The 12784-nt window shown below is 38.5% G+C and overlaps 1 protein-coding gene across 9 annotated transcripts in view; it reads left to right on the top strand.

Annotated features, from left to right (window-relative positions):
- The window catches only part of LRMDA (leucine rich melanocyte differentiation associated), a 1649176-nt gene that overhangs the window by 1458163 nt on the left and 178229 nt on the right, over window positions 1-12784 (top strand). For 5 of the 9 annotated variants that reach the window (XM_033942049.1, XM_033942047.1, XM_033942055.1 and 2 more), the window contains one exon: window positions 10548-10583. The exons of the other annotated variants lie outside the window; for them this stretch is intronic. In XM_033942049.1, coding sequence (XP_033797940.1) covers window positions 10548-10583 — 36 coding nt within the window. The remainder of the gene's footprint in view (window positions 1-10547; window positions 10584-12784) is intronic. 9 annotated transcript variants of the gene reach the window in all.

Raw genomic sequence — 12784 nt, 5'->3', positions numbered from 1 at the left:
TTTTATAAATCATTTCAAATTACCCTATTACCATATTTGTTAAATTTATTAGGTTCAACTAACTAAAGGTTGCATTACAGGTACTATGGCAGAATCATTAACTATAGTTTTACCAATAAGCCAAATAAAGATCCCACATTGGTTTCAAATTACTGGCCCATTTCCTTAATCAATGTAGATGGAAAGCTTTTAGCTAAGACATTGGTTATACGCTTGGCTAAGGCTCTCCCCTTTATTATTGGAATGCACCAAACAGGATTTGTTGCTCAGAGACATTCTTCTAATAACACCAGGTTGGCTTTACATATGTTAAATTTGTCAAAAGCCATAAATGATCAGGCCTTTTCTGTATCCTTGGATGCAGAGAAGGCCTTTGATCGAGTTGAGTGGACCTTCATGTATCAAGCATTGGAATGGATTGGTATAGATTCAGGATTTAAACAAATGATTCAAACATTGTTTAGCTCCCCTGTTGCTAGATTGTATATTAATAATAATTTCTCAGAGCGTTTTAGTCCGCAGAGGGGGGTTAGACAAGGCTGTCCCTTATCTCCTTTGCTTTTTGATATTGTATTAGAACCCTTGTTATTAGCTATTCAGCAAGCGAAGGAGATACAGGGTATTCCTTATTCAGATCGGGAATATAAGGTTTCTGCTTATGCAGACGATATACTGCTTCATTTGAGAAATCCGGAAATAATCATTCCAAGTTTACTAGAATTGATAGATAAATTTGGAAAATGTTCAGGGTACAAGATAAATTGGAGTAAATCAGAAATTCTTCCACTCAATGTACATTGTACAAAAGGCCTGTTTGATTCATTCCCCTTTCTTTGGCAAGAAGATAGAATAAAATATTTAGGTATTTGGTTAAAAAAATACGCTGGAAGACACAATGAAAGTGAATGAAAATTTTTTTATTACAGAAGGTAACAGAAATGTATGAGCAATGGAATCCTTTACATCTTTCCTGGTGGGGGAGAGTCAAAACTATTAAAATGATTTTGCCTGTGGTTTGTTATCAAATGGGTATGTTGCCGGGTTTTTTAAGGGTCGTTTTATAAAAAATTAAATAGTGTTCTTACAAAATTTATTTGGCTAGGTAAAATTCCTAGAATTGCTTTAGTATCTCTACAAAAGCCGATTGCAGAGGGAGGGGTAAATTTTCCCAACTTTTATAGGTATCATCAATTCTATATCATGCGCCAGGGTATGTATTGGGTCCTTCCAGAGCTCATTGAAAATATCCCAGATTGGTTATGGTTGGAATGGCGCCTAATGTTTCCTCTGAGATTATGCCATGTTCTCAGTATCAAAATTCCTAGATTATATAAAGAAAATAGAATATTAGTAGATACATGGAAAACATTAAGATATGTGAGTAATTTAACACCTATTCCAATTCACAAATCAACAAATCAAACTATATGGCTGAACTAGAAGATTCAAATGGGCGGATTTAAAGTCATCTGGAAGTATTGGATGATTGCAGGAATACGTGTATTAAAAGATGTTATTTCTAATGGTAAGCTGCTTGATTTTTCACAATTGCAACATAAATATGGCATCAATAAAACACAAAGTTTTAGATGGATGCAACTGAATCAGGCCATTCAGGAGGGGTTCCCTGAATGGAAAAATCTTAATAATCAATATAGCTTGGCTTGGAGTTTTTATGCTTTCAGGTGGACTTCTTGGGGCACCAGGCCATCCAGTGGTATAAATTGTTAACTGGATTTAACAAAAAGAAACCAAAAACTGGTCTGAGAGACATTTGGAGCATTGAGATTAAGCATCAAATTACTGTGTCTCAATGGCCACAAATTTGGACTTGGAAGATGAGATGTACAGTGTCTGCATCTTGTGACCAGCCAGGCGCTGTACCTGCCATGGTCCCGGGGAAATCCGGAAGAAAGAGTACTAAGAAGGGTTAGCTACCAGTACCAAACTGACCAACTGGAGGATGGCACTGTCCCGGAATGGGGGGAAGAGGAAGCCCCGCACTTTCACCACCATGCACACAGCAGGGTTAGGAACAAGGGTTTTAAACCTCCTTACAGGAATAGTCAGGAAGGCTGTTTCCCTAATGTCCACCGGGGGAACCGGAGAGAAGCCCCTGGGAGAGCAAGCTCAGCTAAAGCAGGGTGTGGCTCCCTTTTTGAAAAGCCAATAGAGGTTAGCAAGCTATGGGGCAGGTTAGGAAGGAAGCTCAGGTCTCTCCCTAAAGAGGAGTTTCCCAGCGCCAGCAGGGGTAATACCTATGACCCCATGGAAGTGGAAGAGGCCAGCTCCACTCCAGAGCTGTTAGAAGCAGATGAAGAAATGCAACTGGAGTTGTAAGGAGAGCTGGTCCCTGAGGGCTTGGAAGTGGCTCCTGAGCCAATGGAAGTAGGCCTGGCAACCCTTTCCAAGGACTGAACTGCAAGCTGTGAGGTTTTTTTTTCTGTCTGCTATTTTTGAGCTGAGTGTTTGATTTAGTCAGCCACACTACAGTGACTGTTTGAACTGTGAAGTTTTGGATACTGCACTGTTCTGATTCTCAGCACAGTTTGTTTAAAAAGCAGGGAGTGTTTTCTGGGGAGAGGTTTGCTAAAAACCGGGAGGGATTTTTGATAGCTGTTTAGTGCTTTTGACAAGGCAAACCTGAGGCACTCCCCTGAACCCAGCAGTGCTATAAAATAAGCTGGAGACTTGTGTAGAGACTGAGAGTATTTGAGATATTATAGCAGGAGAACTGCATTTTTGAGGAAACCTGCTAAGAGCAGGCTTTTGGAAGCCTTATTGTAAGGAGCTCTATTGAGAGCAAATTCGCAGAGCAGAGATTGACTTTATTGAAGAGAAAATCCTGAACTCACCCAGAGTTTTCCTTTTGGATATTTTTGCTTTGTGTTTTGCAAGTTGCATTATTTGTTTTGAACTTTGCCATTCTGACAATTAAATTTTCTTTTGGAGGACCAACCCTGGAGCTGTGTGCCTTGGTTCTGATTTTTGTTTGTTTTACTTATTAATGCAGTGTCTGCAGGGTGACTCCATGCTGAGTCACACGCTGGTGCAATTTTGACTGTAACCACTGGGGGCAGTGAGTAGTCCCGTAGCTAGGCTTCAGTGCGGGTTACAATCTATGAGACAAACTTGGTTTTTTCTATTACATAGAGCATTATGGACCCCTGTTCAGTTACAAAAATTAGATAGCTCTAAGTCTAATAGATGTTGGCATTGTCATCTTGAAGCAGGGACTTTAGATCATTTATTAATCTATTGTCCATTTATTATGGCTTTTTGGAAATCAATTTGGGGCCAAATTAATTGTTTATTAGAAAACTCAGTGGCATTAACCTATGATACTATATTATTTGGCATGTCAATGAGGGCAAAGTGTCAGATATCTTCGAACAATAATAAGCTTTTGCTTATAATGACAGGGGTTGCCATACAACAAATTACAGTACTTGTAACTGGAAGAACTGGAATAGACTGAATTATAATTTGTGGTGGAACTCATTGTGTCATATATATAGAATGGAAAGAGTAATAGCTACACAGCAGGGGTATTTTAGGAAATTTCAAGATGTGTGGGAGCCATTAACAAAATATTGTAATGAATAGATGCCATTTTTCCCTTAAATTTAAAAGTTCAATATTCAGGGAGAGGGGGGGAATTTAGTATATCATCTTCTATATAGGATATTAAATATTTGTTATGAAAGGGTTGGAAGGGAGGAAGATAAGGTTATAAGATTTGTATATTGCTGAATATTAAGTGATATATTTAATGTTAAAATGTTTTAACTTGTCACACTTATTGTAAGTTTGAAAATGAATAAAGATTTTATTAAAAAAATAATTTTTTTAAAAAAATCCTGGTTTACTACGTGTCCCACTTCCTGTTTTTCTTAGTGATAAAATAATTCATTTTACCAGTAGTACACATAGATAAGTATGTACCTTAATCTCCCTAAACTGCTAGCCTAGAAAAGTTAAGCCTCAAATAACTCATACTAGGAAATTCAAAAGAAACAATGAAATGTAGCTTGAATTAAATGTTTTTTAATGGAATGGATAGAGAGAACAAGTCCTATGAAAATATAGCTCACTGATAGTATTGAATAAAAGTCATGTGTTAAACTAGACACTGTAAAATAGTTTCACAATTTATCTTGCAAAACCAAGTTGTACTAAATGAGTCCTCTAATTATAAAGAGACAAAGCTCATTCTGAGAAAATCCATAGGAGCATCTCAGTTTTGTTAAGCATTACTTCAGTGACTGACAGAATCATATGGATGATAATGATATTTCCTCTAAAGCACTCACTAAACTCTGCTGTCCTGTTTTCTCATAACAGAAATATCAGCGTATCAATGCTTTGTTAAATTATCCATGGAGAATTTTTAAAAATGTAATTGCTGTTTTCTACTAATTGTGAATTTTACTATCCTAGATTCATAGAAGTCAGTATTTCATTTACTTTTATCATTGACATTTTTAAAATAAAACTTCTGAATTTTCTCAGTTTAATAATGGTGTAATTACTGAGACTGGTAACATGGCTTGAGGTTATAAAGTTTATATAAAAGGCTCAGAGGAAGCTTCTCTTACCCAGAGTTTTGATGAATTCTGTAAAGTTAAATAAAACACTTGTTTCCTGTTACCATCTTTTAACATACACTGGTATATATATTTTTTTTTAATAACTAAGTAACCCCTCCCCCCCTTTTTTTTTTTTTTTACAAAACCATTCTAGCGTTTTTAGTGCTGGTTGCGGTGGTAACAGCTCCAACGCTCATAGAATTCCTGTGAGTGTCGGAGCTGTTATCACCATGGCCGGCACTAAAAACCACGCTATGGTTTTGTAAAAGGGGTAAATGAATAAAAATCTTTTCAATTGGTAGTTTGTGTGTGCAACATACAGCATATTTTTTAGGACTCCTAGGAAAGACTATGCTGCATCTGTGTGTTTGAGATTGAGCACTTCTTCACTGTGGTGATACAAGTCCATTGGAGTTCAACATTGACCAGCTATCGTTATCCAGCTAACAACTTTATAGAACTATGATACTCATTCAGAGATTGTATTTTTTCTTCTTTTTTAAGAAGCTGTTGAGTTTATACCGACCTTTGGGTTGGTTAGGAGGGCTAGTGCAATGATGTGACAAGTATATCACTGTTGGCTTGGTGGTTACACTATACTGAGCACTCACATTATAATTTTAATTGGATTTTTTTGATTTGGTGAGATTTTTATTTTTGTAGTTTGATAGGATCTATAGAATTGTATAAGTGACATATATATTTCCAGCAGCTAGGTGCACACATTCACATCAGCTCTTTTACTGACATAAGTGCTTACACCTAAGTGCGTACACATATTCAATATATAGCTGATTATACTAGTATTCTGTAAAGCAGTGTTTCTCAATTCCAGTCCTTGAATTTCACAACCCAACCTGGTATTCAGGATATCCACAATGAATATGTATTAAATCTATTTGCATGTTACGTAAGCAGTGAATGCCAATATATCTCATATATTCATGGGGAGAAATCAAGAAAACCAGACTGGCTTGTGGATCTCAAGGACTGTATTGAGAACCCCTGCTAAAAAAAAGGAAAGTAGATGCATGTAGTACTGCTGAAAATTCATGGATAATGCAGTTAGGGCTCCTTCTACAAAGCCATATAAGGCTTTTTTATCGCCAGCCACGGCAGCATTAGCTCTGATACTCATAGAATCCCTATGTCGGAGCTAATAGCACTGCAGCTGGCAATAAAAAAGCCTAACAGAACTTTGTAAAAAGGAGGGGGGGGGTTTATGGTTAGCAATCACTGTTAAATGTATAAGTTCTTTTCAGATTCAGTATGACCAATGGCTTTATTCACAGGCCTCATGTTGACTGCCACTTGTAGGCATAGATCACAAGTCCAGAAAGAGGGTAAATAGCTCTGTTTTTGTGACCTCCTTCTACTGATGATGTGTCCTGGTTTGGGAGAATGGCCCACAGTTCAGAAACCACTGTCATATACTGCATATTCCAGACCAGCATTCAAAAATGTTCTCATGCTGCTGAAAGGCACATTGTTTTAGCATTTCGTAAAACGGCCCTGGCCTCTACATGATTTGCCTGACCAAAAGTAAGCTTGTTTGAGAATGAGTTATGCTTTAGTTGTTAGACACCTAGTATAATTCACAGTTTATTGTGTTAAAATAATACATTGATTGGGAGAGCAGAGAACCACTATGAAGACAGTGTCGTACTGTGGATTAAGAACTAGTTAAAAGAAAACAGTGATTAGGTTTAAATGATCGATATTCTCAATGGAGAAGAGTTAGTACTGGGGTTTGCCAGAGGTCTGTGCTGGGACTGCTCTTTTTAACATATTTATAAATAATATGGAAATGGAGATAATGAGTGAAGTGGTTAAATTTACTGATGGCAAAAAAAATTACTCAAACATTTAATCAGGAATATTCTGAAAAATTGCAAGAGGACTTTACAAGATTGGAAGTCTGGGCATTCAAATGGCAGATCACACTTAGGAGGAATTCATCAGGCAGTGTTATCGCATCTTAATGTGCGTTAAGCACTAAGGCCTTCTATAAATGGTATACACTTTAAAAACCGGTCAAACTGTTTTTAATCCGAAAAGTTTTCTAATTATATTACTGCTATTTTCCTCATTTTCTTTAAAAATTGCAAGAGGACTGAAGGTCCTGAGTTCGAACCTCGAGGAGACATACTCAAGAGTGACCACACGTTGAAGAGATAGACACAATAGCGATCACATGACACAGCATAAGTAAGGTGGTGGAATCCTGTGGAGTCACATGGAAACAGTTTGCAGAGAGTCAACTTCCATTATAAGTTAAGTGCGCTGGTTACCATTCTAAGATAAGATTTAAGCAAGAAAGTGTTTGAATGATACCATAATCATCTGAAAGGACTCATGGGTCTCTCTATAATCTTACTGTGACTCCCATGCAGGAGATTGGGCATCGAGTACTCATATATCAATAATAATAAAACCCTAAGCGCGCATGCGCACTCCTACTCCATGATCCCTGCCTCCATGATCCGTAGCTCTGTGGCAGAGTAGGCAGAGACATGGTGGCGGTTTCCAGCACGTGCGTGGTGCTAATAAAATCCTAGCCTCACATGTGCACTTGAAACTACGTGCCTCCACATGCACAGTAGAATAGAACTGCCAGGCAGGGAGGAACCGCCGAGCAAGGGAAGCATCTCAACGCAGTGGCAGCAGGAATCGTCGAGCAGGGAAGAGTCTCAGCGCAGTGGAACTCCGAGCAGGGAGGAACCGCCAAGCAGGGAAGTGTCTCAGGGCAATGGGCTTAAACACTAGTAAATGATTATATTTATTTAAAGAAAATAGCAGTAATATAATTAGAAAACTTTTCTGATTAAAAAAACAGTTTGACCGGTGTTTAAAGTTTATAGCATAAATTGACACTGGATTCTTAAAAAATTGATCTCCTGTAAATATTTAGTTACTTCTATAAATGGTACCTAAAACACAGATGCCGAGAAACGCAGCATATAGTGCATGTCAGTCATGAATTAGGCGCTGTTTATAGAATTACGCCTAGTGGTGCCTAAATTGGACTTAGGTACCAGTAGGCATCAAAACCTTAGGCGCCCCCTATTTAAGCAAGGGGTTTTTTTTTGGGGGGGAGGCCTAAATACCGGTGCCTAAGTCCAATTTAGGTCCATACCTGCACAACACACCAATGAGCCACCCACAATCCACCCATAACCATGCCCACTTTCTGGTAGGTGCTGTGGACTAGGCACCTAGCTAAAAGTGATCGGTGCCTAGAAAGCAATTAATTTTAATTTACTCCAATTATGAGTTGCTAATTGCTTGTTATCAGTGCCAATAAACCTTTTTAAATAAATAAGTCTGGCGCCTAGATTTTGCAGAGAATATTGTCAATTACATTGGTAGAGTAGTCAGATATGCAATAAGTAGATCAGAGATACAACAAGACAGGGAGGAGTCAAAGAAATTTGTCAAAGAGATAGGTTTTGATTGATTTCCTGAAGGCTTGGTAGGAAGGTGTGTTAGAAATGAGGGTGGTTAGACATTTATTCCATTTGCCAGCTTGGAATGACAGTGTTCTATCAAGGAATCTCTTGTAGATACAGCCCTTCAGGGAAGGAAAGGCAGGTGTTACGTGTGCGGGCGGTGCCTGGAAATGCAAAATGGTGTGACAGGTAGATCGGGGATGAACCTGTTATGATTTTGAAGCAAAGGCAGGCAAATTTGAAGATGACCCTTGCCTCAATTGGCAACCAGTGAAGTTTTCTGTAGAATGGGCTTACATGGTCTGACTTTTTGAGACCATAAATGAGGCAGACAGCAGTATTCTGTATGATTCTCAGACGTTTGATGGTTTTCTTATAGGATCCCAGGTATATGATATTACAATAGTCTAAGGTGCTTAAGATTAGTGACTGAACCAGCAACCGAAAGGAGGGGAAGTCAAAATAGTGTTTGATGGTATGGAGTTTCCAGATGGTACAAAAGCATTTTTTAATCTGGGCATTGGTATGGTCTTCAAACGTCAGGCATCGGTCCAGGGTGACTCCTAGGAATTTGATGGTAGAATTGATTGGATAGGTTAGCCCGTTTAATTTCAGAGAGGTATTTGTTAGTTTGTGGTTGGGACTTGCCAGGAAAAGCTTAGTTTTTTTCTGGGTTTAATTGTAGTTTGAATTGAGTGGTCCATTGTTCTACCTTGGTGAGAATGGAGGAAGTGAGTTGTTCAGTCTCTTGAGTCAGTGAGGTTATGGGGATGATGATTGTAATGTCATCTGCATAAATGTATGATTTCAGTTTTAAATTGGATAGCATATGACCCAATGATGCCATGTAGATGTTGAACAGAGAGGGAGAGAGAGGGGATCCCTGTGGGACTCCGCAGGGGTTGCTCCAGAGTTGGGAAAAGTTTCCATCGCTGTGAACTTGGTAGGTGCAGTTTTTTAAGAAGCATGTGAACCAGGTTAGTACCTGACCCGAGATGCCAATAGAATCAAGGCATCTGATCAGAATGTCATGGTCGACACGGTCAAAGGCACTGCTTAGGTCGAATTGAAGTACCAGTGTGCTTTTTCCAAGAGAAAACAAATGGAAGAGGTGATCAGTCAATGACACTAAGATGGTTTCCGTGCTGTAATTTGTGCGAAATCCTGACTGAGAGTTGTGTAGAATGTTAAAATTCTCTAGGTGTTTCATAAGGTCGAGATTAGACCTTCCATTAGTTTAAGGAAGAGAGGAATATTGGCAATGGGTCTGTAGTTGGAAGCCAAAGAGACTGGTTCTTTGGGGTTTTTGATGATAGGAGTCACAAGAATATGGCCGAGTTCCAACAGGAAGTGGCCAGTGGACAGGCAGAGACACAGTTGAAAAGTTCAGCTTTGAATGGGAAGGGGCTGTTTTCATGATAGTCGGTGGACAATTATCTAGTAGGCAGTTGGATTTTGTGTATTTAGAGTAGAGCTTAAGGAATTATACATTCAAACCCTCTGCTCAGTGTATAACAGTGGCTAAGAAAACAAATAAAATGTTAGGAATCATTAAAAAAGAATTGAGAACAAAACAAAGAATATTATAATGCATTTTTATCACTCCATGGTGGGACTAAGCTCAAATATTAAAAAGATATTAGCCCTTTGAGTATATACATCAAGGGTGGGTTTACATTACTACTTTAAATAAGGAAAGGTTATTGAAAGAATCTATGAATTTGTGTTTTTATTGATTAGTCATTGGGTGGGTGGGATAAAATGGTTGCTAATGTATGTCTGTAAGATGAATGTGCTTTTCTTGATTTATTATATGTTTATATACTTGTGTATTGCACTGTTAATATTTGGAAAATCAATAAAGAATTTAAAAAAAGATATAGAGTGACAATTTTGATTTGATATCTAAGTCCGATTTTGGACATTTCCAACAAAGACGTCCAAAGTTGGGGGCAGAGAAATGGCCATTTTTGAAACCGGCGAAACTGCTAGATGTCCACATTTTGTCTTGAAAATCGCCTATTTAGACATCTTGGCTGTCAGGACATACAGCCTTATGACATTTAATTTCTGTGGCCATTTTCAACCACAAAAACATCCAGGTTAAAAACATCCAAATCCAGACCACCTGGACATTGGGCCAGCATTATAATGGACTGTCCATACAGACATGCCAACAGAGCAGTGAGGCACCTTAGATCACACTGCTGTGAGCTTCACATAAAGGGTGCCAGATATACAAGTCACCATAACCCTCTCATAATACATGCTGAGCTCTCAAAAACTCCCCCTAAATCCACTATACCCATCTGTCTCCTACCCAATAGCCCTTATGGCTGCAGATGGTGCCTATATGGCAGTATAGTAGGGTTTTGGTGGGATTTGGTGGTCTCACACTTTCTACCATAAATGTAGTGTTTAGAATGACTTATGGGCCTAAGTCCTCCTCTCTATGGTTCACTAGCTCATCCACCCAGCTAATTAAGACACCTGTGTGCTTCTCTACTAGGCTTTCCAATTCCAGGTGCTGCATCTGGAGAGACAGGTATGCATTGTTTCATTAAGATTTCTGTGGGGTGGGAGGGAGTTAGTGACCACTGGGAGAGTATGTGTGTGTGAGTGGGGGGTTCATTACTTAATCCCTTCAGTGGTCATATGGTCACTTTGGGTACTTTTGTGGCACTTAGATGCTTTTAAAACGGGTCTAGGTCTGGATGTCTAAGTTCTATCTTGGACGTCTTGGGAAATGTTTATCACTGCAAGACATCCAAGTGCTAAACCTTCCCAAAGCCCACTCATAACATGCCTTCAACACACCCCCTCGAACTTTGGATGCACAGCGGCTAAGAAGTCTAGCAAGATGGCCAGAAATTCAACTTCGAAAATCGGCATGTGGACGTTTTGGTGAGAAAAACGTCCATGCCGATTTATGCCATTTTTTGGACATCTTAGTGTTTTGAAAATTCCCCTAATAATGAATTATAAAAGGTACAGAGATGGACAATGGAAATGGTAAAGGAGTTGGGATGACTTACCTATGAGGAAAGGCTAAAGAGGCTAGAGCAGTGGTTCCCAACCCTGTCCTAGAAGACCCCCAGGCCAATTGGGTTTTCAGGATAACCCTAATGAATATGCATGGAGCAGATTTGCATGCCTGTCACTTCCATTATATGCAAATCTCTCTCATGCATATTCATTAGGGCTAGCCTGAAAACTCGATTGGCCTGGGGGTTCTCCAGGACAGGGTTAGGAACCACTGGGCTAGGGCTCTTCAGCTTGGAGAAGATGGCTGAGAGTAGATATGATAGATGACTATAAAATATTGAGTGGGAGGTATGGGTTGATGTAAATCACTTGTTTACGCTTTGCAAAATACAAAGACTAGAGGGTATGCAGTGAAACTACTAAGCAGTAAAATTAAAACAAATCAGAGAAAATATCTTTGCTCAACATGTAATTAAACTTTGGAATTCATTGTCAAGAATGTGGTACAAGCTGTTATCTTGGCCGGGTTTGAAATAAAGTTTGGGTAATTTCCTAAAAGTCCATAAGTCATTATTAAGATGGACTTGGGAAAATCCACTACTTATTCCTGAGATAAGCAGCATAAAATCTGCTTTTACTCTTTTTTGAATTTGTCAGGTACTTGTGACCTGGATTAGCTACTGTGGAAAAAGGATACTGTGTTTGATGGACCTTTTGGTCTGACCCAGCCTGGCAATGCTTACATTCTTATGAAAGAGCTTCTGCCTGTATACGTGTACTACTGACCTACTGCTTGTAGGAGGATGAATTTTTTTAAGTGATAAAATGGATACTAATACAGCAGGATTACTAGTTGAAAAGGTTAATAATTTACTGTTGAAGAGACCTAAACTGGAGCTACAGATATATGAAAGGCACACTAGAAGACTGGAGAAATACTGGATTGATGCAGTATTCTTTCACAGCTGGAAAGCAATATTATCCTCATTGGAAGTATTTTCACATCACAAACCCATTACAACTTCTGTTATCAGAAATTGGAACAATTGGTGCCTCTACTCAGGAGGCAGTTCAGTCTTTGAATAGAAATGCTTTTGTTTGATTCAGGTTTCTCAAACTATGTGGGGAAATTTACACAGTGCATGAGACAGTGGTCTGTGCTTTTTTTATGTTATGGATTCCAGGGCAGGTAAAATAAAACAAACTTGAGATAAACAAAATGGGTAATACAATTTTATAATCAAGTTGTATATTTCTGAAAATCTTTTAAGTCTAACATTGTATTGATGAGACAGTAAGAGGACGTTCATGTAAGTGTGCGATGGCAACCACAAAAGCAAACAGAAGCCAGGAGTTATTAGTAAAGTGATAGACAAGAAGACAAAGATTATAATGCCTCTGAATCACTCCTTGGTGCGGCCTCCTCTTGAGTATTGTATGTAGTTCTGGTTACCATATTTGAAAAAAATATATTGCAGAATTAGAAAAGGTTCAAAAAAAGGAGACCACCATGATTTAGGGGATTGAACTCCTTTTATATGAAGAAAGGATAAAGAAGTTAAAGCTTTCAGCTTGGAAAAGAGATGGCTGAAGGGGGATATGGTCGAGGTCTACAATCCAAAGTAGAGTAGAATGGATAAACTTGAATCAATTATTTACTCTTACAAAAATTGCAAAGTTACATGGTAATTCTTTTAAAACAAATAGATTTTTTTTTCACTCAACATATACTTGAGTGCATTTTTTTCTCCTCTTTGCTTT

Source organism: Geotrypetes seraphini, chromosome 4, assembly GCF_902459505.1.
Source record: "Geotrypetes seraphini chromosome 4, aGeoSer1.1, whole genome shotgun sequence".
In the NCBI taxonomy this organism is placed as follows: domain Eukaryota; kingdom Metazoa; phylum Chordata; class Amphibia; order Gymnophiona; family Dermophiidae; genus Geotrypetes; species Geotrypetes seraphini.
The sequence above is the reverse complement of the archived record's forward strand: the minus strand, read 5'-3'. Positions and strand labels throughout refer to the sequence as shown.